At 40.8% G+C, this 21,957-nt stretch overlaps 1 protein-coding gene across 1 annotated transcript in view; it reads left to right on the top strand.

Moving 5' to 3' along the window:
• The first annotated feature begins 6,745 nt into the window (after positions 1-6,745).
• Positions 6,746-21,957, top strand: part of MMRN1 (multimerin 1) — a 39,870-nt gene continuing 24,658 nt past the window's right edge. The window contains exons 1-2 of the mRNA XM_026039999.1: positions 6,746-7,335; positions 21,581-21,700. Coding sequence (XP_025895784.1) covers positions 6,800-7,335; positions 21,581-21,700 — 656 coding nt within the window. The 5' untranslated portion in view covers positions 6,746-6,799. The remainder of the gene's footprint in view (positions 7,336-21,580; positions 21,701-21,957) is intronic.

Below are 21,957 nucleotides of genomic sequence, written 5' to 3'. Positions count from 1 at the left end.
TTAACTTGTTATTAGGCTTCTGATTATGTTCTGTGTCTGTGCTTTCAAAGCCCCCTGCTCTCATCCTCCGTATCTGCTCTTCTGTACTTTGTTTTTCATTTGAAGGCTGCAGATGATTCATTCTACCTGTCAATGCTTGCTCTTGTTGCAGGTTAGCTACAAACAACAGTAGGAGTTATGTCAGACATTRGTACAAAGCGAAGCAAAAATGAAGACAAAGCCAGTAAACAGTTACCTGATGATTGTATGGTTGCTGTTCCAACTGTGCAAGGCAAATGAAAGCTTTAGAAAAGTGTCTAGCTAGTTGCAAGCAGTGGCAACACCACACTGGGCTACAAGGCTACAGCTGTGTGCACCACTGAGTGCAGAGTAAATATTATCAACCAGCTCCAGTGCTTTTCGGTACACAGAAAAAGATTTAGTTTATCTCCTTGGAACAGAACAACTTCCTTATTCAGAATATAGTTAAGAGCTAGGAAAGATAGAAATAAGCAATCYCCAAAGAACGAGGAGCTCTGGAATTCGCCAGCAGCCAGGAGGTGTTTGCACATACTGTAGGATAAACTAGAGAAAAATTCTGCAGGTTGTGAAAGAACAGTAGATAGCTCTGATAAAATTACATGGGGACTGCTTAACATGATGTAGAAGAGTAACCAGGCCTTCCCCACAAGTGACTTTGGCTATGATACAATATGCACATCCCCAGGGCATCSTCTTCCCAGGCCAAAAGGCGACTGCTCAATTTAGTGATGCCTTTGTTGTTTCTGAGTGAGAGATCCTTGTGCTTATGGCTCAAGAAAATTCCCTTCCAATGGAACCTCACAGTCCTCTGATAGAAGAAAAGAAATACTCTTTGGAAAGGGTTATGGATTAAGCTTTAGTCTGGAAGAGGAAGTGAGGTCCTAGTTTTTAATTTTTCTGTCATCCCATCCCCAAAATTCACCCCATCCCCAAATTGCTTCAGCTTTGGTACTCCAGTAGGCTGCTTCCAGAGCCCCTCTGCTATAGCTGCACCAAATGTTTGCAATGCAATTGGGCAGTGCTTGGAACATGTCTTTCCCTTTTCTTTTTCGTTGTCTAATAGTAGGTAACAGGCCTGAACAAATGTTACTGTCTCCYTGCAAGGATCTGTGAGGCTACCTGATCTAGGGCAATCCAAGAAGATCAGAGGGGTGCTTTTTGCCCTCCGTTGCTGTACTTGCTGGAGGAGCTGGGTGCTGCTCTGAGGTCTTAAACTGCTCAAGTGCAAAAAGAGTTGAAAGCACATGTGACCCTGCAGTTACATGGCATGAAACATATTGGGTTCAGTTGGTCTCAGTCTGTTTATAGCAAAGCTGATAGAAGGTGGGAAAAAAGAAGTTGCCACAAAGATGTGAAAAATAAATTCTTGATCTCCTAGGTACATCAATTTTATATTCACAGAAGGATTTTTTTTGTGAGTGTAGGAGTACTGGAAGATTTCTGTTTAATTTATTGTGTTTTTCCCTTTTYGTATTTTATCTTAATATCCCTAGTATATAGTGTGGAGATTTTAGGCATTTACCTTCTTTAATTGAAGAAACACCCCCCTCAAACTTTTTATTTAAATAATGCTTTATTATGATTTTTACTTGTAAATATATGTCCCTTTATTTTGTAGAATTATTGGTATGGTACTGGAACATGCTCTGCTCTGTGAACAAAATGGAGAAGATAGCATGTAAAAGATAGTTTCTGGTCCTAGTAGAAGGTTTTCTGGCACATCAACTTGTAATCCATTCCTGGTGACCATTGCTGCAGAGAATGGAACTGTTTTCTTGGTTTACAATAGCTAGTCTAAATAGGAGTTTAGGTGTAGTCGTAGAGCTTGGTATTCTCATCCATGCAGGATGAGAAGTGAGGTGGAGCTTCATGTGTTCCATGTTTCTGGTTAAATAGAGCTGTATGTACTACTAGCAATCCACCCAGTGACAGAAGGTGAGATTTGACAACTGCGAGTTCAGAGGTTTCAAGGGCTATTTTTGACCTTTATATCCACAGGCTACAATGAAGAGTCAGGTTAAGTCTGTTTGGAATTCCTTTCTGACAGGATAATGCTGTGACCTGAGGCTTTGTCTGTGGCTATCTGTCTCATGATGACTGAAAATTAAARTAACACCTCACTATCTTTAGGGATGGTAGTTGCCCTACTGTCAAACAKGGAATCCTTAAGAAACAGATCCCAATCTATCTTAAGGAAGAACATGATACATTCTATAAAAGAAACTGAGCAGTCCAAGCTGAGGTCTCTACCAGAATATACCTTTTATATGTGTATGAAATGGGTTTCTCAAATTAGCCTGACAAAGCAACTCTGCCACAGGTCTGCTTCCATCTGGAGAGGACCGCTGTACTGTAACCAGTTATCCTCCTAGCCTTAGAAATTTGAACTGGAAAACACCARGCAAATCAAGTCGTTGTTTCTAGGGAAAACAGAACATGGTCATTGTACCAAAGCTTGTTTGCTAACTGGAGGATAGYACATCTATTTCTGTGCAGTTCATTAGCCTACCCTAGGAACAATTGTAATGAATTTTTAGGCATCTATGCAATCAGAATTAGGAGAAGCTTCAAGTACAGCAGCAAAAACATGAGACAATACCAGTAAATTTATGTGTACTGAAATGCCCATAGCTGTATTRCCATCGTTGGTTTTGGATCTGTCCCACTAAACCATTTCAAATGCCCCAGGTGGTTTGGTCATAGCTCATTTTGGAACACATGATCTTAATACTTACATACATRTGCTCTTCCAAATGCAGTATTAATCAGTATTGAAAAACTGAAACCAAGCAATTGCAAGTAAAATGAGGAAAAGAATGGTCCCACGGGTGTCATATGGGAGYTAAATGAAGAAAAAACAACAAAACCAGGATCAGAATTGTTAGTCTTGGATGATAACAGATTTTTTATAGAAATATTTGTATTGGATCATATTAAGACTTGTTTTTCATATTCTTTACCATGTTCCCTCTTTATGGTTTTTTAAAGAAGTGGTTGAGATTCAGACCTCAAAGCTGTAGTCAAGCAACTGAACCCTATTTGATTGTTTAGAACTGTCATGTAGCTCTGTGTCCCTAGAAGAAATGAGGACTCTTATTCCTGACAGAGCTACTTAGAGGAAGAAAAAAATGTATTKCTATGAAATACTTCTATATGCAAAGTGATGGAAGGAGGTGCCTGGAGAACACCAAGTCTGCATATTTGCTATGGAAACAGTAGTTAAAAGAAACAGTGATGGGAAGGATATCAAGTATCACTGGAGTCTGATTTTTCTACCATGCAGAGAGCCGACATAACCAACTGTGGGTTGCTCCTTATGCAATTTGAWAGACTTGGAACTTTCATGACTTATGGGCTGCCTTTCCCTATTGTTTTGGAATGTCTTAGATATTTTTTCTTTCCTTAAATTGAAGGAACTATAAGGGATGACTCTGTGAAAAGGGCTCTTTGCTAACACTGGCCTCTCGTGCCATTTTTGTAAGGCTAGTGATAATCTTGATGCACATGGCATTTCTCTAGCTTCACCTTCCTGTTGGTTTGTAYCTGGATATAGGCATGCAGGGAGAAAAGAGGGGATGCTTGGACATGCCCTGCAGACAAAGCAACCTGGGTGCTTTGGTGTTCTGCATCTACATACAAGTAGAACATCTGGTGTTCTACTTGTTGAGCATTTTAGTTGCATGTTTATCTTAAGGTCGAAACCAATATCACCTCCAGGTTCTAAGGAAGTTCAATTCAGCTTGTAGATAGCAATTTTAGCATGGAGTTGCCTTTCCAGAACTGTTAGTCTTCCCATGATCATCTTTTTGATCTTTGTCTCTCTGCAATTCCTTTGTTTTGCTTCTCAGTCACCTCTCACTTTGTTATGCCCTTTTTTGCTACCAAAGCTATGACGTGAGTGAAAAAGCAGCAAAATCAAGTGACCGTTTTTGACAAAGCAAAGACAAACGCAAGCTGAAAACAGCAGACTGTAAAACCAAGATGATTCACAATCTGGAGAGTTTAGCAGCATTTGATGTCCTGCCTGTAAAYATGCCACGAGCTTTGTCTGCTTCCAGTGCTGGATAAACGTTGTTTTAACCTTTGTAGCAGTGCTGTTCCAGAGGGCTSAGGGATTACTCTTACTGACCCATATTCACTTGTGAGCAAGCAGCCCAGCAGATTTGAATGCATGCAACAGAGGCATTTCTTAATGCTCTAGTCTTTGTCACAGTTCTGGCTTCCTTCTCCTTTGCCTAGTGTATTGCTAATGGATACACAAGGAAATGAGTTAGCATGGCAGCTTGTCTTTGCTTATCTCCAGCAGCACCTGTTTGTTCTGTACAGTATTACTAAACAAAACAAAAATGCATGGCAATTGCATGCTATCAGACAGATGAAGTGTCCATCCTGTAAGTTTGTCCTTGAGAAATGATGAGTTAGTCCCTGGTTTGCCACACTCTCCTGAAATAAATAAAAAGAATGTAGGATGTTGCCAAGCCTTTTTTAGGAATGGGTTTGTAGAATTTATAATGTACTTCCCTCAGTCTCTGATTTCAAGGCACTTGGATTGTTTTATCACCTGTCTAATTAAGCTTTCCCAAAGCTTAAACTGTCTTCTAGCTTAAACTGTCCMCCTGTAGAGGCTAGGATGCTTTGAGCACTGTCTCCTCATGCTTAGGAGGCAGTGCAAGAGGGAAATGGTCAAGATTTGAGCTTAACACCCGCTAGTGTTGCTGCTGTCTTGTTCCAGGGAAATGGTAGTGGTATTTATTTCCATTAATGAACCAGTTGTGCAAAGATAATCTTGAAAGTTACCTCTTAAAGCTTTCCAGACCATAGCCACTGCCCAGTCAAGTTTTCTGGTGCCAACTTTACCCCAAGAATTGGCTGAAGTGAGAGCCATCTCCTTCATTCCCTAATGTTTCTCATGAAGTGCATGTTCCCATTATATAATTATACCCATGGAGACTAAACTTGTTCACAGGAAAAATTAAGTAAAAGGTGTTAGAATATACTTGAAACATCTCAGCCAATAGATGATACTATATCAAAGACATGCCCAAATGCTATAGGTATTTGGCTTGCTTGTTTGTTGAAGGAGTGATACTGGAGATGGAATATGACTGCTTTAGTTGGATCCAAATTTCGGGTGAGTTTTTGGAAGTGCATAGAATTCGTGCTGTTGTCTAGTAAAATTAACACAATGACCTTCACTTAGAAAAGTTTTGTGCTGTTTGGTCTTCTCTAAACAACTTGCACTCCCTACTGTTTTTCCCTTTTACTAATTTAAGATTGAAAGGTGGTATTTTGAGGGGCAGTCTGGACTGTTTATGCAATGATAACAAAATTAAAGAACATGTTGTTGAATTCATCAAATTGTATTTTAWATGCACAGTTTGAATTTACTCCATTAATTTTTGAGTGATTGTTATTGGACCATATGACTTGTAATCAGTAAAATGCAGCCCCTTTAAAGAAAAGTACCTGTTGTGCCCCTTTAATACTTGCCCATATGAGCAAGTAAAGTGAAAAGGAAGTATGGGAGCTGAAAATTTCTCAGAAACCTTGGATATGCTTTGAGGGCTTACAGTGAATGGTATGAGGAAAAGAGACATTTGTTTCTCTTCTCCTGGGGGTATTGGAGATCTTGACCTGAGCTGRCACAGCCATATTGGTATAACATACGAGAGAATCTGTTTAGACTAGACCAAGTAGCTAATGCAGTAGACCAACTCAGTTCAGCGGGATGGTCATGAGACTTGATTTAGTAGCAGCTCTCCCACATAAACTTGCAGTTTTTATCTGTATTGGATTTAGAAGTCTGCAGGTGAAGTATGCATCTAAAATGCCACTATACAAAGTGGGAATCAAAGGTAGGATCCAGTTGCTTGTACATAAGCTTTTAAGAGTGCTTGAAATGCCCTCTAATGTCCTGCCACCAGTTGTTCCTGAGGAACACCTTTGTCATTCCATTTCTACCAGGTCTGTTATGAGTAAGTATCTCATCTTGGGGATCACAGAAGGATTGCTGCACTGGCTCGCAGCTCTGAGGTAAGTCCAGGATTTGATTCCAGTACTTCTCAAGCAGCAGCATTCAGAATGCTTTGAGCTTTCAGAGCAATGTGGTAGGCATAAGCTGTGGCGTAAAGAAGAGATGAAGCTAAGTACATAAGGGAATGCCTTCACAAGCATGAAGCATATCCATGAAGACAGTGAGGATCTCTTCCTTAACATTTCCCTGTTTGTGGCACTGGAGTACTTGAGCAGTCCAAGTGAAATAGAAGACACAGCAAGACACATGGCCTTGATAGATGATGACAGGTCAGGTCTTTTTTCAATAACAAGGTCATAAGTACAAACTGTCCAAAGGCCACATGTGACAGGTCAGGTCACTTGTTTCTACATGTACATATGAAAGGAAAATTATCTGGTAATTTCATTTTGATCCCCCAGGATTACTTCATGGTACATCTTTTTTCCACCTATCTATTGTGCCTTTAATCTTTATCCTGTGGCTTCTGTAGAAATTCCTTTTTTCCTCCCACAAAGGCTGCCAAGCTCCTCTTCTCCAAAGGGTCACAGGTTGCAGAGAAATCCACAGAAACAGGAAACTGAGCTTCCTCATTCAGTTTTGAAACACCAAAACCTGTTTCCTTTCTACAAAAATAAAACCCASCAGGGCATTCTCTGGGTAGACTCACTGTATGTGCAGCAGCTTGGGAGAGGGAAGAAGTGGCAGGACCCTTGCTCAGGGAATATATGCAGGGTATCTGGTAGAACCTTGCAACCCAACAGGATGAAGGAGGTAATTTTACTGCTTCTCTTGAATTTACAGAGCGGTAGTAGTGAAGCTAATACTCCACGCAAGCTCTGGCTTACAGCTTTGAATGGTGAAACCCACACAAGTCCCTCAGACTTCACTCTGATTGCTGCAACGCATGGCTCTGTGAACCCAGGGACAGCTTTGGAGTCTCCCCACTCTGAGATCCAAGCTGCCGAAGGAAATAGAATACAGGAACTCACTTCTGCACCTTTGGGCAGGACCCGTGAAAAGAAAGCAGTGAAGAAAATCTCCAGTCCTACAGCCTCTACTCCTGCAAGCCATTTGATGAGTAGACATGGTGACAGTGACCCAGATGAGGATAAGATTGGCGGCCGGTCTAACAGCAGTGGAGCATCTCCCCAGAGCAGTCCCAGAGAGACCCTGCTCTTGCAAGAGGTCTTTGAGAGCAGGGATTCAGCTACAGGCAACAGATTGCTCAAGCAGCCAGCCACCAGCACCCCGCAGGATGCCAGCCTCAAAGCATCTGGCTTTGACATGACCAGAGGAAAGTAAGTCAAGTTACCTTTTCTTTCTCTACTGCTTAGAAAGGCTRTTAGCTCTTTTCTTTTCTAGGTAATTATTAAAACTCCCAGAAACCAGTTGTACTGAACTTAGTGATTTTAAGGAAGACTAATTGAAAAAATGAAATCAAGGGACCAAATCTGCAGGATTTACTGAGCCTAGAATATGTAGCTTTCGGCTTTTGCCCTGAAGAGTTGTGCAGTGACATTAGTTTTCAGAGCAAGTATGAATTGACAGATATATTTTAGACCTTGTACACATATATAGGACATATATAAATATATATAAATACATTTATGAAAATATATAAAGGAGAAGAAAAAGGCTTTGGTGAATAAGCTTTTATATTTTACTTATTGCAATAGTATTTACTTGTGTTTAGAGAAAAGCAAAATTCTTCTCCTGTTTAGCATCGTGTTTCATGAGTAGCTAGCCAGATGTGCATAATGCATAAAAGTCTTTTTGCTTGACTTGATGTAACAAGTTAGCAATAAAGCTGATAGACACTGAAACTAGTTGTGTGCCACAGCAAGCCCGGCACAAAGTAGTGCTCATCCTCATGATCTTAGTCAAACTGCTAGGCTGCCTGCCCTCTCCATGGCAATTTCCTACAGTTCTGCCAGACCGGCAATGCATAAGTGCTTCTAAGTGGTGTGAGGTAATGGCTTAATGTGATAGCTTGAGCTATTCTTCCTGTTTTGCCACTGACCTACACTAACTGAAGTAAATCACTTCACTCTTTTTCCCTTTTTCTGTGGAATAGACCTGGAGAAGTAAAGTCTCTTTGACCTTTTTCTGCAAATTCATGGGAATATGCACATTCACTGTGCTCAATCTTCWTAACTTCTGCAACACATCTGAGAAGTTATTGCCAAGAAACTATGCGTATGTGTATTTTATCATGGTATTCTCAACACACAATCCATTTTCAGGGTATTTTGTGGACTGAATTTTGCGTCTTGATTGTAAATAGGCTGAACATGAAGCTATAAAGTTTCCTGTTAAGACACTCAGCTTTCTGCGAGCTTTGCTCATTCAATGCCTGAGAGCAGAGTGAATGCGTCAATAGGTGGTAGCTATAAAGCGTACTACCTCTGGAGGAAATTTGAAAGCACAGTTTGCTTTTATTTTATATTGAGATGACTCTTGGTAATCTGCAAGTTAACCTGAATTTTCTGGTGACCTTGTAGGAACGGCATGACTCTAATTCTTTAGTGCAACCCATTGTGCTGCTGTATGTGCAGAGATCCTGGTGTCAAAAGGTTTCGTATAGAAGGAAGACTGAGTTCAGGGATAGATGAAAAGAAAGATAATGCATTTTTTGGTCTAATACTTTTAATAATCTTACCAAGTAATAGACATATCTTAAATAAAATAACTCCATTTTCAGGACTACCAAATTGCCCACAGGGTAAAATATATGTCTATTGTACAAATGTAATGACCCAAATATAGGACAAGATGAAAAAACTTCTAGATCTCTTACATTCATTTTTTGTAAGTTTCATGAGATTTTTATAAGATTGATTATGAGAGTTTTAGAGAATCTTTAAATATATATCAAGTATAGGTCTAAGATATATTTTTAATTTTATAAATACATCTCTAAATATTGTCTAATGCATTCACTCACGGTTACAAGAATTGGATAGAGGTTCTACTCCAAAGCTACATATAAAGACCAGTATAAAAAAAAAAACACAAAGAATTAGGGAACAAGATGGGTGAGGGTGGGCCAGGTAAGACTCACTAGGGCCATCTAAAGCTCTTCAAATTTTCTGTTTCTTTTTAGTGACACTGAAGAAACTGAACATTAGAGCTGTCAGGGAAAAAGGTGGTTTTTTATTTGCTGAAATGACTCCTCTGAAAAAAATCCTTAGTCTTCATTTTCAAAGTTTGTCTCAGGATGACTTTTCATGTACTAGGAAACTTTGTGGGGGCAGGAAGGAGGAGAGAGTGCAACAGGCAGTAGTTGCAGTGTGTATTGTAGGGTGATCAGACCCTGGCTTGAAAATTCTGCTGAACAAGGTCACATCCTGGTACTTATGAGCTATAACTAGTAGGCATATTCATATGTCCAAAAAAAACTCAAGTTATGTTGATTCTTCMCTGGAGTGAAAATGTGGTTTAGATCTTGTTACTTGGCGGTAAGTTAGAATTTTCTAGCCAACCTTTAAAGAGGGACATAAATTTACATAATTTAACTGAGACATTGATTTAAATAATTTGTTAGCAACAAAACCATCTCAGCAGAGTGGTCTATGTTAGGTGTTTGCCTTTGAGGGAGGGCCTGCACCCAAGGCTACACAAGGACTGGAAGTTGCACAATAAGCAAGTCTAGGATAGCTTGACCTAAAAGCCTCTTTCTCTAACAGGAATAATTGACTTGAATTTTTAGAACATAAGGGTAATTTCTGCCAAAATATACATATATTGTAAGTGTTTCTAGTTTGTCCTTTCTGATCTTCCATGCTATCTATATTAGTATCTTGTATTTGTAGCTTATCATACTTTTTAAGCCTCTGATTCTGAAGGAATATCTTGCAACAGCTTTTTTTCTGTAGAGGGAAAAATATTTTTATATTACTCAACTTATAATCTCTGAATGATCTCTAGAAAAAGAAGCCTGAAGCAGGAATGGATTAGAGTATTCTTTATTTTCTTGGTTATTTTTCTTAGATTCATTATTTGTGTATCTTGGAATTGTACATTACTTGGGCGCAACCTACCTGTATTAACTCCTAAAAAACTTCCCCTCCTGTAATACTGGCTGACTACTTGCCTGCATCTGGAAGAGTGGGAGCCAAGTTKAGTCTTTTAAATCAGAGGATTTGCTTCTGTCATGGAGTTGGCAAGTGTGAGCTAGAGSAATGCTGGGCAACTAAAATTGTGCTTCAGCGACAGCAGGGATGGAGCCCAGCCTTCATTTCCCCAAAGGTAACTTGATTGAATGAGCACCTCTTTAGCCTCTAAGAAGAAAACTGATGCTGCAGCATGTTCAACTGACTTGATACAAGATAGGCCTTTTCCAATATTGAGAGAAGAAACCATTGTGGTATTTCACTATATAGACCAACTTAAGTAACAATGGAACTCCAGAGCAAATCTGAGGCATTGTCCTGACTGGTATGCTTAATTTTCCATTCTGACTGCAGCTTGGTGAATTACAATTCAAGGCAGCTTTTCAGTCTAGGAGAGTTTAATTCAGGCATTAACCACACAATCTCCACAAGATTGGAAAGTTCTGTATTGGTTCTTCTTAACTATGTGCATATTCCATATTTTCCCATTATTGTGAATCCACTGAGGGTCTTCCTAGACTTCCTGTTACCTTGGGTGGCAGTGAGGTGATAATTTTTTTATTATTAASCGGGGAGGTTTTTAATCATCTCACTACCAGGGACAAATTTACTTAGCTATCATGTACTGTGGGAATGCTGAAATATTTCCTTCTTGTGACCAGACCTCTAGATTTCTTTCTGGAAACTGTTTCTGCCTTTATCAGCTTGATAGAATTTCTAATGCATAATTAAAATGAGCAGCCAAGCTTGGTTGTTAGTTCAAATGCACAAGAGCAAGAGAACTCATTTAACTGCCTGGTTAATTCCAGATTCAGTCTTTATTGATCCTTTTGCTTTTTGATGGAGCAGAGGAAATTCCTGTACTCTAGAATGGGTTTCAGGAGATTTTGCTTTGCTGTGTACGTATTATAGATAGAGGTGTTGCATGGTGGAGGTTTATGACCCACTAGGCATATTCGCTGAAAGGAAGAACCCCTTACAGAAGTACTTAACATTGCTTTGGTAGCTAAGGGCAGAAGTTAGCTTGGCTTTCCCAGTGTTCTGTTCCATCTGTATGGAGAAGACCTTTGCATTGATGCCCTCCTTCGTAGCCATGTCATTCTTCGGAGGTTTTCTGAAGTTTGGCTTCTAGTGCACAGTTCCCTGTACTGAACATAAGCAGTGTTACTGACATGGCAATCCCCAAGACCAAAGCCAATCATTTGGCCAGGTAATCACTTCTTTGATCGGAGCCTCCTCTATAGAATGAAAGGGACAAAGATATAACTATGTAAGTGCATAATGATGTGTGTGGTGTAATACCAAGATAAAGTGTCAATAGAGAATTTCAAGGGAGTTACGAAGCTGCTTTCCGCTGATTGCGAATGTGAAAGGGGGAATGGGCTGCTAAGAGCACTTGTATCATGTAGGACAAGAACCAGGTGGCATTGTACAAATTGGGTACTRAAACACTGAGCAGCAATATTTGTATGGCACAACAGCTGCCCAGGGTCAGTGCTATTCACTTGCTCCAACATGCTGTGCGTTTTGTAAATCTGCTACCTGGTTTGGAAGGAGTCACTGCAAGAAATGACCTGTGCAGCTTGCTTAGCCTTCCAATGAGTTCCTYAGGACCTTTTATCTTTGAGGGAGATTGTGGTATTACATTTTGAATTACAGGTGAAAATGATTATAGTGACTTTAGGCAAAACAGTTGGGTGACTCCAAAGTTCTAGATCAACCTTTCAGTGTGGTAGCTTTGCAGAATCAGGGCAGACTTGGTTCAGTAGCATGGGAAACGCAGCACTAGGGAAAACAAACCAGCCGCACATCTCTGTCCACAGCACTTGTGACATGGCAGCAAGGTGCTTCAAAATCTTGCAATGCGTTTTCTCCTACCTTCCTCAATTTGGATATTGACTTTCTCTCTGAGATTCAGATAAGGCATCATGATGTTGGTGTTTACTAAATCTGCAAAATGTAAATGAAAATAAGAAATTCTTATTCTTGGTAGGGTCACTACTRTGTTACTGTTGAGCTCATCTTTGCTCATGCTCTTGGTGCACTGTGGGGGCAGTGAGGATTAGGAACAGTCTGTTTTCCTTTTTTTAAAAATGTGTCTCCATCACACTGCATAGATGAGGATTACGGTAGCAACCTGGATGCAGTGTTAGCATGTTAAATTGTTAAATGTTATGTYTTTGCCACCTTTTCTTAAGGATATACCAAAATCATTGCAAAAATTTGCATACCAAATATGAATTCTCACAAAWCTGAATATAATTAAGGTTTTAGAAAACTGAGTCTCTAAATCCTAGGATCCATGTGGCAAGGAAAAGAACAGTAGCTATATATTCCTGTATGTTTTCCAAAGGCATTAACTGTGTTGCTAATGGAAAAACGCAAGTGACTTAATTTTTCTACTACTGAACTGAAAAGCATGTGTCGTGTATTACACGTATGCTAAGAAACACCAGAGGTAKGAGGAAAAATTCTGTTGGAAGATGTTGGAGAAAAACACCTTGTGTTTCATGGACTGTTGCGCGGATGTTTTTAGGTTTAAGAAAGCCACAGAAATTGATCCATGCAGGAGTAAAGATCCAGCTCTGCTTAAGTGGCAAATCAGGTACTGGTAAGGTGATTTAACCATGTAATAMAGCTAAATAAGGAAAGAGAGGCAGCCCAAAGGAACAGTATAAACAGGGATTATTAAGACAAACCTTCATCTTTGGAGTTGGCGTGGGATTTTTTTCTAATGCCAGTAATACCAAAAGTGGTAAATGCTTCCTGTGAGRTTGCCAGCTCCTTTTTGGTAGAAAAGGACTAAAAGAGTAAAAACCTGTACCACCTAATGTCACCTTCACAGTGCCTGTAAGACAAGAACAGGATGAGCTTACTGTATTTTGTCCTGTTAATCCATTAGATGATGGAAAAACATTTATAATCCAGAAGTAAAATGTTAGATTAAAGACCCTTTTAAAAAGCAGTTAGCTTGGGTTTTCAGGTGTGTACTGCATGATTCTCTGAACAGACTAAAGCATGTCTTTGCAAAAGGTAAATTCTATCTGTGAGAAATTCAGGCTTTTTTGAGGGGCTCTGTGAAATAAGGTCTAAGAATAATACATTATTTTAATGCTAAAATATATTGGGGAAATGCTAGGTAAGTGCAGACTGTTATTTGCTGTTGGATGTCAGAGTTRACTTAGAGTTGAGAGATTTAAGTTGGTCACAATAGGAAATAAAATTTGGATGGGACCAAGGCAGCTGCCAGTCGAAGGTGTCAGGGCTGTACATCGCAAAAAAAGGAAATGAGTGATGAGAGTACAATTTGTGTTTTGGAATAGGCAGGATGAAGTGTCAGGACCCTGAATCCTGGGGGAAAAACRCAATCCAAACAGTTTAACTTCCCATACCTCATTTGGCTGTATCAAGAAGTAACCTGTTATTAGTGCTGAAAGTGTCCTTAACACATTGTCTTGTCACATACTGCACTAAACTGCAAGTCAAAGGCACTTGGCACAAATTGTCTGTTTGTTCATTCCTTTCTGCACAGGGAACAAATAGACTTTTGCTGATGGTCAGTTCCTAGATGGTATTGGTTGTTTTTTTCAGCTGTGATTGGTAGATTCATATATCTTAGATGAAAGGAAACAGCAGTGAACAGAAAACTAATAATTCTGTTTCAGGTTGACCATTTCAGTTTTAAGGAGAGGTATATTCTAGACAGATGKGTGAATTCATTTACAGATACCCAGTCTACCATACTGCAAGTATCAGAGACAAGTAGTTTCCTTAGTGACCTGCTGAGGTTGTTGGGCAACCAAAATCTGGTCTCCCATGCAATAGCAAATAATTTGTCAGGGTGCTTTCTATCTGTTTAATCTGTATATTTACATCATGTCAGACAATATGATTTCTTCTCATCAGCATTTGGAAGGATTTTAAAGCAAACTGAAAATAAATATTGTTAAATTAATCACAGCAATGTACTTTTATACAACTTAAATTGAGGGCCTTACTCATTCTGTGTTTATATGCTGTTCCTTGCCTAGCAGCCTTTGAGATAGGGAAGGACCCTAGCTTTAAAATTTGGAATTCTCTCTGGCTTTTCACAGTTGTGGATTTCTGCCACACTATATCAGTTGCATTTTATTTAATAGTACATTTTAACTACTGCATTCAGAAAAACAATTGTATCTTTGTGTGTATATATATCTATGTAGAAGCAAAGATCAAAGGGTTACAGAACTGTAAGATTATTCAGGCTGGAAGGGACCTTGTCAGTTCTCTGCTCCAACCTCCTGCTCACAGCAGGGCTGGCTGAGATGAGACCAGGTTGCTCTAGGGTTTGTGCAGTCATGTTGTGTAAAACTCTAAGGACGGAGACTTAAGAGTCACTCTGGGTCTCTGCTGAAGCTTGATGGTGCTCAAGGGGAAACTCTTTCCTTATAGCTGGTCTGAGCCTCTCAAATGTCAATATATGTTGCTTTTATCTGATGCTATGCTGCACGGAGCCTGTCTGTAGCTTCTCCAAACCTTTCTCAGTGGGACAGAGGATGCTGCAAGGTGCACCCAAAGCAGACTGCTTTAGCCCCTTACCCTCTCCTTGCAGGGCTCCTCCTCTGGGCCCTTGCATACCTTTTGCTAAGTCTCTTTAACTAGGCAGGCAGGATGGTGTGAAAAGAAAGCAAATGGACAATTTGTATTTTGGAAACTCTATCAAGTAGCCATCCAGTTTGCTAAGTCATGGCCTGATWTAACAGAAGCTTGAGGGCTGGCTCCATTTGGATTCCTTTAGTTGTTCCAYAGTCCTGTGTTGATGATAGTGATGCCCAGCTCTGCTGATGCAATATAGTGCCTATTAAAAGACCAATAATCTAATTTACCTGTGGATGAAAATAACCTGTTTGCTGAGGTAGAATAGAAAGGGCAGATCAAATTTAGACCCTTTGTGTTTTGGCTGCTGCGGGTGTGTGTTTTGTGTGGGGTTAGGGTCACATAGCAGGCTTGTTGAGAAGTGCACCAGTGCAGGGATGYGCTCGCGCGGCAGTGGGCGGCTCCGTGGGCGGCAGGTGGTGTCTGCGCGGGGGTTTGCCCTGGCGCTTGCGCGAAGGCTGCTCCGCGCGCGCGGCTGCCGCGGGCGCCCCCGCGAGCTGCCGTGCGCGGGCAGGCGGCGCCACCTGGCGGCGCGGCGCGAGCCCCCGTGCCTGCCCCGAGGGACCCGCGTGGGCTGCTGGCAGCGGGGCGAGGGGGAGCCCCGGAGGCGGCAGTTGCTGCTCCCCGGAAGGAGATGGGAGTGCCTCCTTCGAGAGGTGAAGAACACTGTCATTCACCCAACACACTTTGATATCATGACATCAGGGTGAATGGCTTTGAGGGGTCAGCCAAATACAGGGAAACAATCCAATAGTTTTGCTTTTGCTTTCATCAATAAGTTTTTTCTGAGTGAGGGAAATGAGTTATCAGTTSATACTCATGTAGTATGGTAATTGGCTTGTCATTGTGTGGAATACACTGTGTTKGGCAGTCCTGGGTTGTAATTGCACTGAAACTGTTTTTGTTTTGCTGTATCCTTTCTGTTTCCTGGCCAGCTACAGAAATGAGGAAATGTTTTGTTTAGGGTCTTTTATTTGTGAAAAAGGAAAAAGGAGTGGTGTAAGTAGAAGAGAAGGGAACTTGCACAGTAAAGCATTAACACAAGATTGGAAAAAGCCATCTAGATTGTGTAGGATCCTAAAAGCTGTATGGCCACTTAATAGCTTATCATGAAACCTCATTGCAACCCCCAGGACTTKGGCCTGTTGAGAGAAGAGCACAGACATGCATCTGAGTGCTGCACTTGCTGCTAAGTCCTGCTCTTCACATGTGGTCACACTATGCTTGATATGCAATTGGACCAGCTGCACTTAGCTTGAAGCTGAAAATCCTCTTTGAAATACCGCAAATGAAGAGGCTCTTTTAAAGTTTTGAGGACTCGGTCTTGCTATGTTGTGCTATCAGTGATTTTCCCTGGCTAATACATGCAAGGGAAGGATGAAATGTATCTTGTGGGCTTTATGTCAACTAGTGGCTTGCACTGCTTTCTGCAAGGTAGAGAAAGCTATTATATTTTCTGAAGGTTTTGGTTTGTTTGCAGATATTGCTTTCCTGATTGAAATGAGGCTCAATGCCAAAGAAACAACAGGCTCTTGCAGCTCTTGACAAAATCTACATGTTAGCAGCCTGTGTTGTGAATCTGGAATATATTATTCCATGAAAGGKAAAGAGGATTTTCAGGTTTAAATTCCTGTTATGCAAAACAGCTGTCTTGTATTCTGCCTTTGTGTTAATACAACCTGTCATAGTCCTCCCGCTGCATTTCATGTTCTATTTTCAAATCTACATTTTTTCAGACAATTTGATTTCAAAATTATATTTACATTCTTAACATCTCTTAATGAGCTTATTTCATTGGTAGCACAAACCTAATTATGAATCACCAGGGGCTCTTTTGCCGTGGATGTTTTTTCCAATTTAGTGTGATCAAAGGATGCCAGCCTGTGAGAACGGCAGCTTCAGACATGGTGCTCATGTAGCCTAAGAATGAGTTAACCATTTTAAATAGAAACCGTCTAGTCAAGTTCAGTTAAATTTTTGTGGACATCAGAGATGGAATCAGACTGTCTTCCAGAAACAACAGCAACCCTTAGCTAGTATATTTGGGGGGCATTGTACTGCTGTTKCCCTTTGGCAAGATGCTGTTACTTTCAAGTTAGTTACTCTCCTTCATTATGATAATTAGTGAGTTTACATGTTAAAAGTAGATTTAAAGAAAAATGCCTATGTTCCCAGGCCTTTCATGTGTTTTGCAAGAGCTTTTTGTCTGCTTTGTTTTCTCTTTCCACTGATAGTGTTTGCTTAGATATAAACGGATCATGTTATCAGAAATTTTCAGCAATATGCAGCACAGAAAGGATCTGCCCTGATAACATGGCTCTATTKGCTTTGCTTTACCCCTTTCTCTGGGGAGCTGTATGGCCCTACATGTGTGGGTATAAGCAGCTGGGAGCTCAAATCAAGACCCCAGCTACAGCACTGGTTCATTACTGTTTGGGAAGAACCACTACTGTTGGAGTTTGAAATCTGATCACTGTTTTTGGAACTTCAGTTTATGGATGGGAACTTAGGGAACTTAACTGTCCGAGGTGCTAGTTTGTTGTTCCTCACTTGCTGGATATTACAAGAGGTAATGAATGTCACTGTGGGCATCTTCTGATCAGACTTTCCATATTGTTGGTCAAGAATTATTCGTGAATCTGGATTTGGGATTCTGTACCACAGAGGTTTAATCACAGGCAAACTTCCACTTTTAGTCAGAACTCTTCTATGTAAGCCAGCCTAGCCTCTTATGTCTTTTTGTGTTTGTTATAGAAGATCTTTAATACTCCATTTTTACACTGAGAGTCTTTTTTAACCTCCTTGCTGTGCTTCAGAGAAAAATACAGGTTTTATTCTCAGGTATGAAGATGCAGAAACCTTGCTGCAGTTAGGCAGGGATGAGGCCCAAGGTTTGTWGTACTGAAGGTGCTGTCAGATGCCCAAATGTGGTAACAGGTCTTAATTGCCCTGAASAGCCTCACCTGGAACCTCTGCACACACCCTGGTTGGGCTCTATTTAAAGCCAGGTGTGGCCCTTTATTCTGTTGGGGAGTTATGTTGTAGGGGTGTTTGTGCTTAGCTTTGCTCCTCAGTTTCTGACTTTTGTGGCTTGAAGGAGAGCTCAGCTTTGTGAGGKGGTCTTAGCTAGATGTTCACTGGGCTGCCAGAGTGTTTGTTATGGGGCGGTTCTGCTCACTTGGCTCAGGTGCTGTGGGACTGGGTCCTCTCAGTGAGCTTCGTGTCTGGCTTATGTTGTAGCCCAATGGGCTTCCCACTTGCTTTCTTTGAGGTGGTAGTCATACATCTGCTGCTCCYTGATAGTGAGCAAGAAAGTGCTTAGGAAGAGCTGGGTTTTTGGGTCATGCTGCTCACTGTTTGGAGTCCAGCAGCTGCCTTAGGGTGTCCTGTTCTGATTGCTGAATGGGAAGAGATACCTGTTTTATCATYGGGGAGGTGCTGCTGTGGATCATTATGCTCTCTTCCCTGTTGTTTAATTTGTGTCCTGAGCTGTTGATCAAGTTCTTCTGAAGATGTGATTCTTGAGTTAGTGCTATTAATAGCCAATGCTTGCAGCTTACAGGAGACTGTATGTGAGCTGTATGCACCAACCMCAGTGCTACTGCAGGTAACCTTATMTATTTGGGAGACTTAAAAGGGATAAATAGCCTTTCGATGCTCTTTGCTTTATGTCCATTAAACACCTTAAGGTGGCTTTGACTTTGACAGAGTCTTTAATACTATGGTTCAGAGTGAATTGTGTCTTTGGCAAGCCCTTGGTCATGGTGTTTCTAATATAGAGACTAGAGAAAAGGGCATAACCAGAGGACTAAGAACCGAAAAGAAGCATCGGAAAAAAATCCGGACTCCTTATATACAGTTAAAAGAATTATCCTAATGGAAACTCTCGAGGAACTAGAGGGCGAGTGGGTGAGATCTGATCAAAGATATAACAATAAGAAAAACTCTCACGTGGAATGCATTATTCATCRACTGAACCATGTGTCTTGTATAAGAGAGCAGCCTGGTATGATGACAAATACCTACAGGTTCACTGGARTGGTTTCCCTTAACATCTTGTGAGGTTATCCTGAGGTTCTCACAGGAAAGTTTTTTGTCCAAATAAAGCCCTACTGAATCTGATGTGAGTAGAGCACGGGGCCTCAGAAGGCAAAAGCAGGCGCTTGGGTAATTCCTGCTCTCACTTGGAGCAGTGCAAGTCTGTAGCAATGCTAATTAAGTAAACAGAGCTCACTTCAGCAACTGTTTTTGATTTCCATGGTGAGATAAAATACTCATTTTTAGGGTTCCATGGGTAATGCAAATATATATATTCTTTTCCCCTCTACCTAATTATGAAACAGAACTGCAGTAAATAGTGTGGTCCATGTGTGGCAGTAGAAGGCAAGCTTGCTGTTCTTGCACATTTTAGGTACTGCAAGTGGTGCAGAAGTGTTGGCAGGTTCACCAGTCATACAGAACTTAGCMCTTGGTTGCTTGGTCAAAAACTAAATATGTCTCAGCATGGACAGGGGCATGACGTGTGACCCCAGGAATGGCCAGATCAGTAGTGCTCTGTAAGTACAAGCCAGGAAATGGTTATGAGGRGGAGAGATGAGAGAATAAACATGCRATGCTATTTTTCAGCATGCTTTCCAATCTGCCTGCAGCTAAGGGATGGGGTGAACTAGAGACTATACCTGTATCCTTACATCTAAGAACCATAAGAATCCTTTTTCATGAAATCCTTACCTGTTTTGTTCTTGCTTTGTCTTCTACAACATCCAAATTTGGCTCATGTTCTAGTTCAATGAAAAGCACTTTTTCCTGTTCATTTTAGACTTGTCTGTTTCCATACCTCTTGATGTTGTGTTATGACCGAGAGTAAATAATGACTTTCCTGATTTCCTGTCCCACAGATCTTCCAGGTTGAAAAAGTCAAGCCCTGCTTAACATCTCATAGAGATTTTTTTCTAGTAGTTTACTTACCCTTTCCACCTGTATCCATCTTTTCAATTTGAATCTTTCTTCTAGGATACAGGAATAAAACTTGTGTTCTCTATTCAAAATGTGAGTTAAAGAACTTCCTGTACAGGAAACGAGCATTCATGTACTGAAAGAGTAGTGGTTTCTGTTTTTTTCTCTGTTCTTCATTCATAAGCCTTCTCTGAGCCTTCTCTTTTCTCTRGAGAAGAGAAGGCTCAGAGGGGGATAAGATTAATATATATATAAGTTCAGGAAGGGAGAATGCAGGGAGGAACAGGACAAGCTGTTCTCACTGGTGGCCAGCGATAGGATGAGGGGTAATGGCCACAAGCTGGAGCACAGGAAGTTCTGTCTGCAGATGAGGAGGAACTGCTTTACTGTTAGGGTGACAGAGCAGTGGAACAGGCTGCCCAGGGAGGTTGTGGAGTCTTCTACTCTGGAGGTCTTCCAAACCTGCCTGGATGCCGCCCTGTGCCACATGCTGCAGGTGTGCCTGCTTGAGCAGGAAGGTTGGACTAGATGATCTCTAGAGGTCCCTTCCAACCTTGAATATTCTGTGAATCTGTGATAATTCCAAGCAGTTGACATGCTAATTTGAATAATGCAAACTACCCATTTGAAATATTCAACAAGATGCTCACAAYGGCTCTAAAACCTGGTTTTTGTAGCTGGTTCATATGAGCGTTGTCTTATTGTAMGCATAAACGTGCCCTTGTGCACTGCCTGCTTTGTGACTCTTTTCTGCCACTTAGTTGGCAATTTAGTATCATGAGATTCCAGCATTTTTGTCATCAGTTTTGGACTTATCCAAGTGATCTTGTGTACAGAAAGCTATTGGACTACTTTCCCCATCATTGAGTATGTCTGTTACATATTCAGGTGGGATTTTGCTGATAAAACCCTTTCTTGAGAATTGACTAGGTCTGTCTGCTTTCAGTTAATGACTTGCAAATCTACAGTAGTACATAATGTTTTTCATTATTCAGCTATGTACTTCATTAAGGACTTTTGGTGAGTGGCCTTGCTAGAAGCCTCTGGAGTTTCCCCTTTAGCCACTTGCTGATGACTTGGAGAATGCTAATACCTTTGTGGCATGTTTTTGCCATACAAAATCTTTTACTGGCCATTATGCCATTAATTACCACTTAATTCTGTTCTTCACTATTGCTCTTACCAGCGTGCCTGATTTTGAAATCAGATTTAACAGCTTGTAAATTCTTGCAGCCTCCTTAATCTTTTCAAAAATTGGCCTTATGCTTGCCAGTGCTCAGGTTGTGTCCTGCAGTGGGGTTTTATCAGTTGGTATGTGGCTTAKTTTGGTGGGAGGAGGAGAAGAGGGGAAGGTGCAGAGGCTGAGTCTGGCAGGGAGCTGTGGTGTGTTCCTGCTGAGTCTGGCTTGGGCTGCAGAGGGCAGTGCAGAAGAGCTCTGCAATCTCCATGTACTCGGTCCTGCCTGGGGAAGGGAGGCCAAGTAGGTATGTGYGTCTGAAAAATAGGAGGGATAGTTATGGGTATGTAGACCTGTTATTACTGCAGTCTRTTAAAGCCTCTTTAGAAAGTACTGAGTACAAACATTTACAAAGAAAGATTTAAATTGGCAATATAAATATGCAGAGGTAGAAAAAATGATGAGCTGTTTTTTTCTTTGTGGCTAGCTGAAGCACAAAGACTAAATGTCTTGGGCAAGACTACTCTAGCAATTTGAGAGAAATGAAACTTAATTTTCATATTTTTCTATCCCTTATTTRTGGGATTAATCTTTTTTCAAACTATTGTCTTTATCATGTTTTGGCAGATAATGTTTGTATGCTATTTGCTTTGTCTCCCACAGGAGCTGGTGTGCTTATGTCCACACCAGACTTGTACCTACAGTAGTAGTGGACAACCTGGAAACTTTCTCATCAGGCAGAGCCAAGCCTTGCACTTGGCTGGCTGGATCCTGTGCTCAGAGGTATGTAGAACTGGCAAGRAAGAGTATTGCAAAAATTGTAATTATCATCAACTGACTACAGACAGATGAGACTTAAAGTGAAAACAAGAATGATTTTGAATTAACACAGTCAAATGAAAAATACAGTTGTGTCTTGTCTTCTCCCTTTATCTTGTATATAGGACTAAGTTTATAAAATAAAGCTGGTGTAGTTAAATTGTATAATCTCTTGAGCTCCATGCAATTCTTAAGTGCAGAAGGTGGCCTGGTGCATTTAC

Source organism: Nothoprocta perdicaria, unplaced genomic scaffold (assembly GCF_003342845.1).
Source record: "Nothoprocta perdicaria isolate Ctin4 unplaced genomic scaffold, notPer1 scaffold_249, whole genome shotgun sequence".
Classification (NCBI taxonomy): Eukaryota; Metazoa; Chordata; class Aves; order Tinamiformes; family Tinamidae; genus Nothoprocta; species Nothoprocta perdicaria.
Note: the sequence above shows the minus strand (reverse complement) of the source record. Positions and strands in the feature narration are given on the sequence as shown.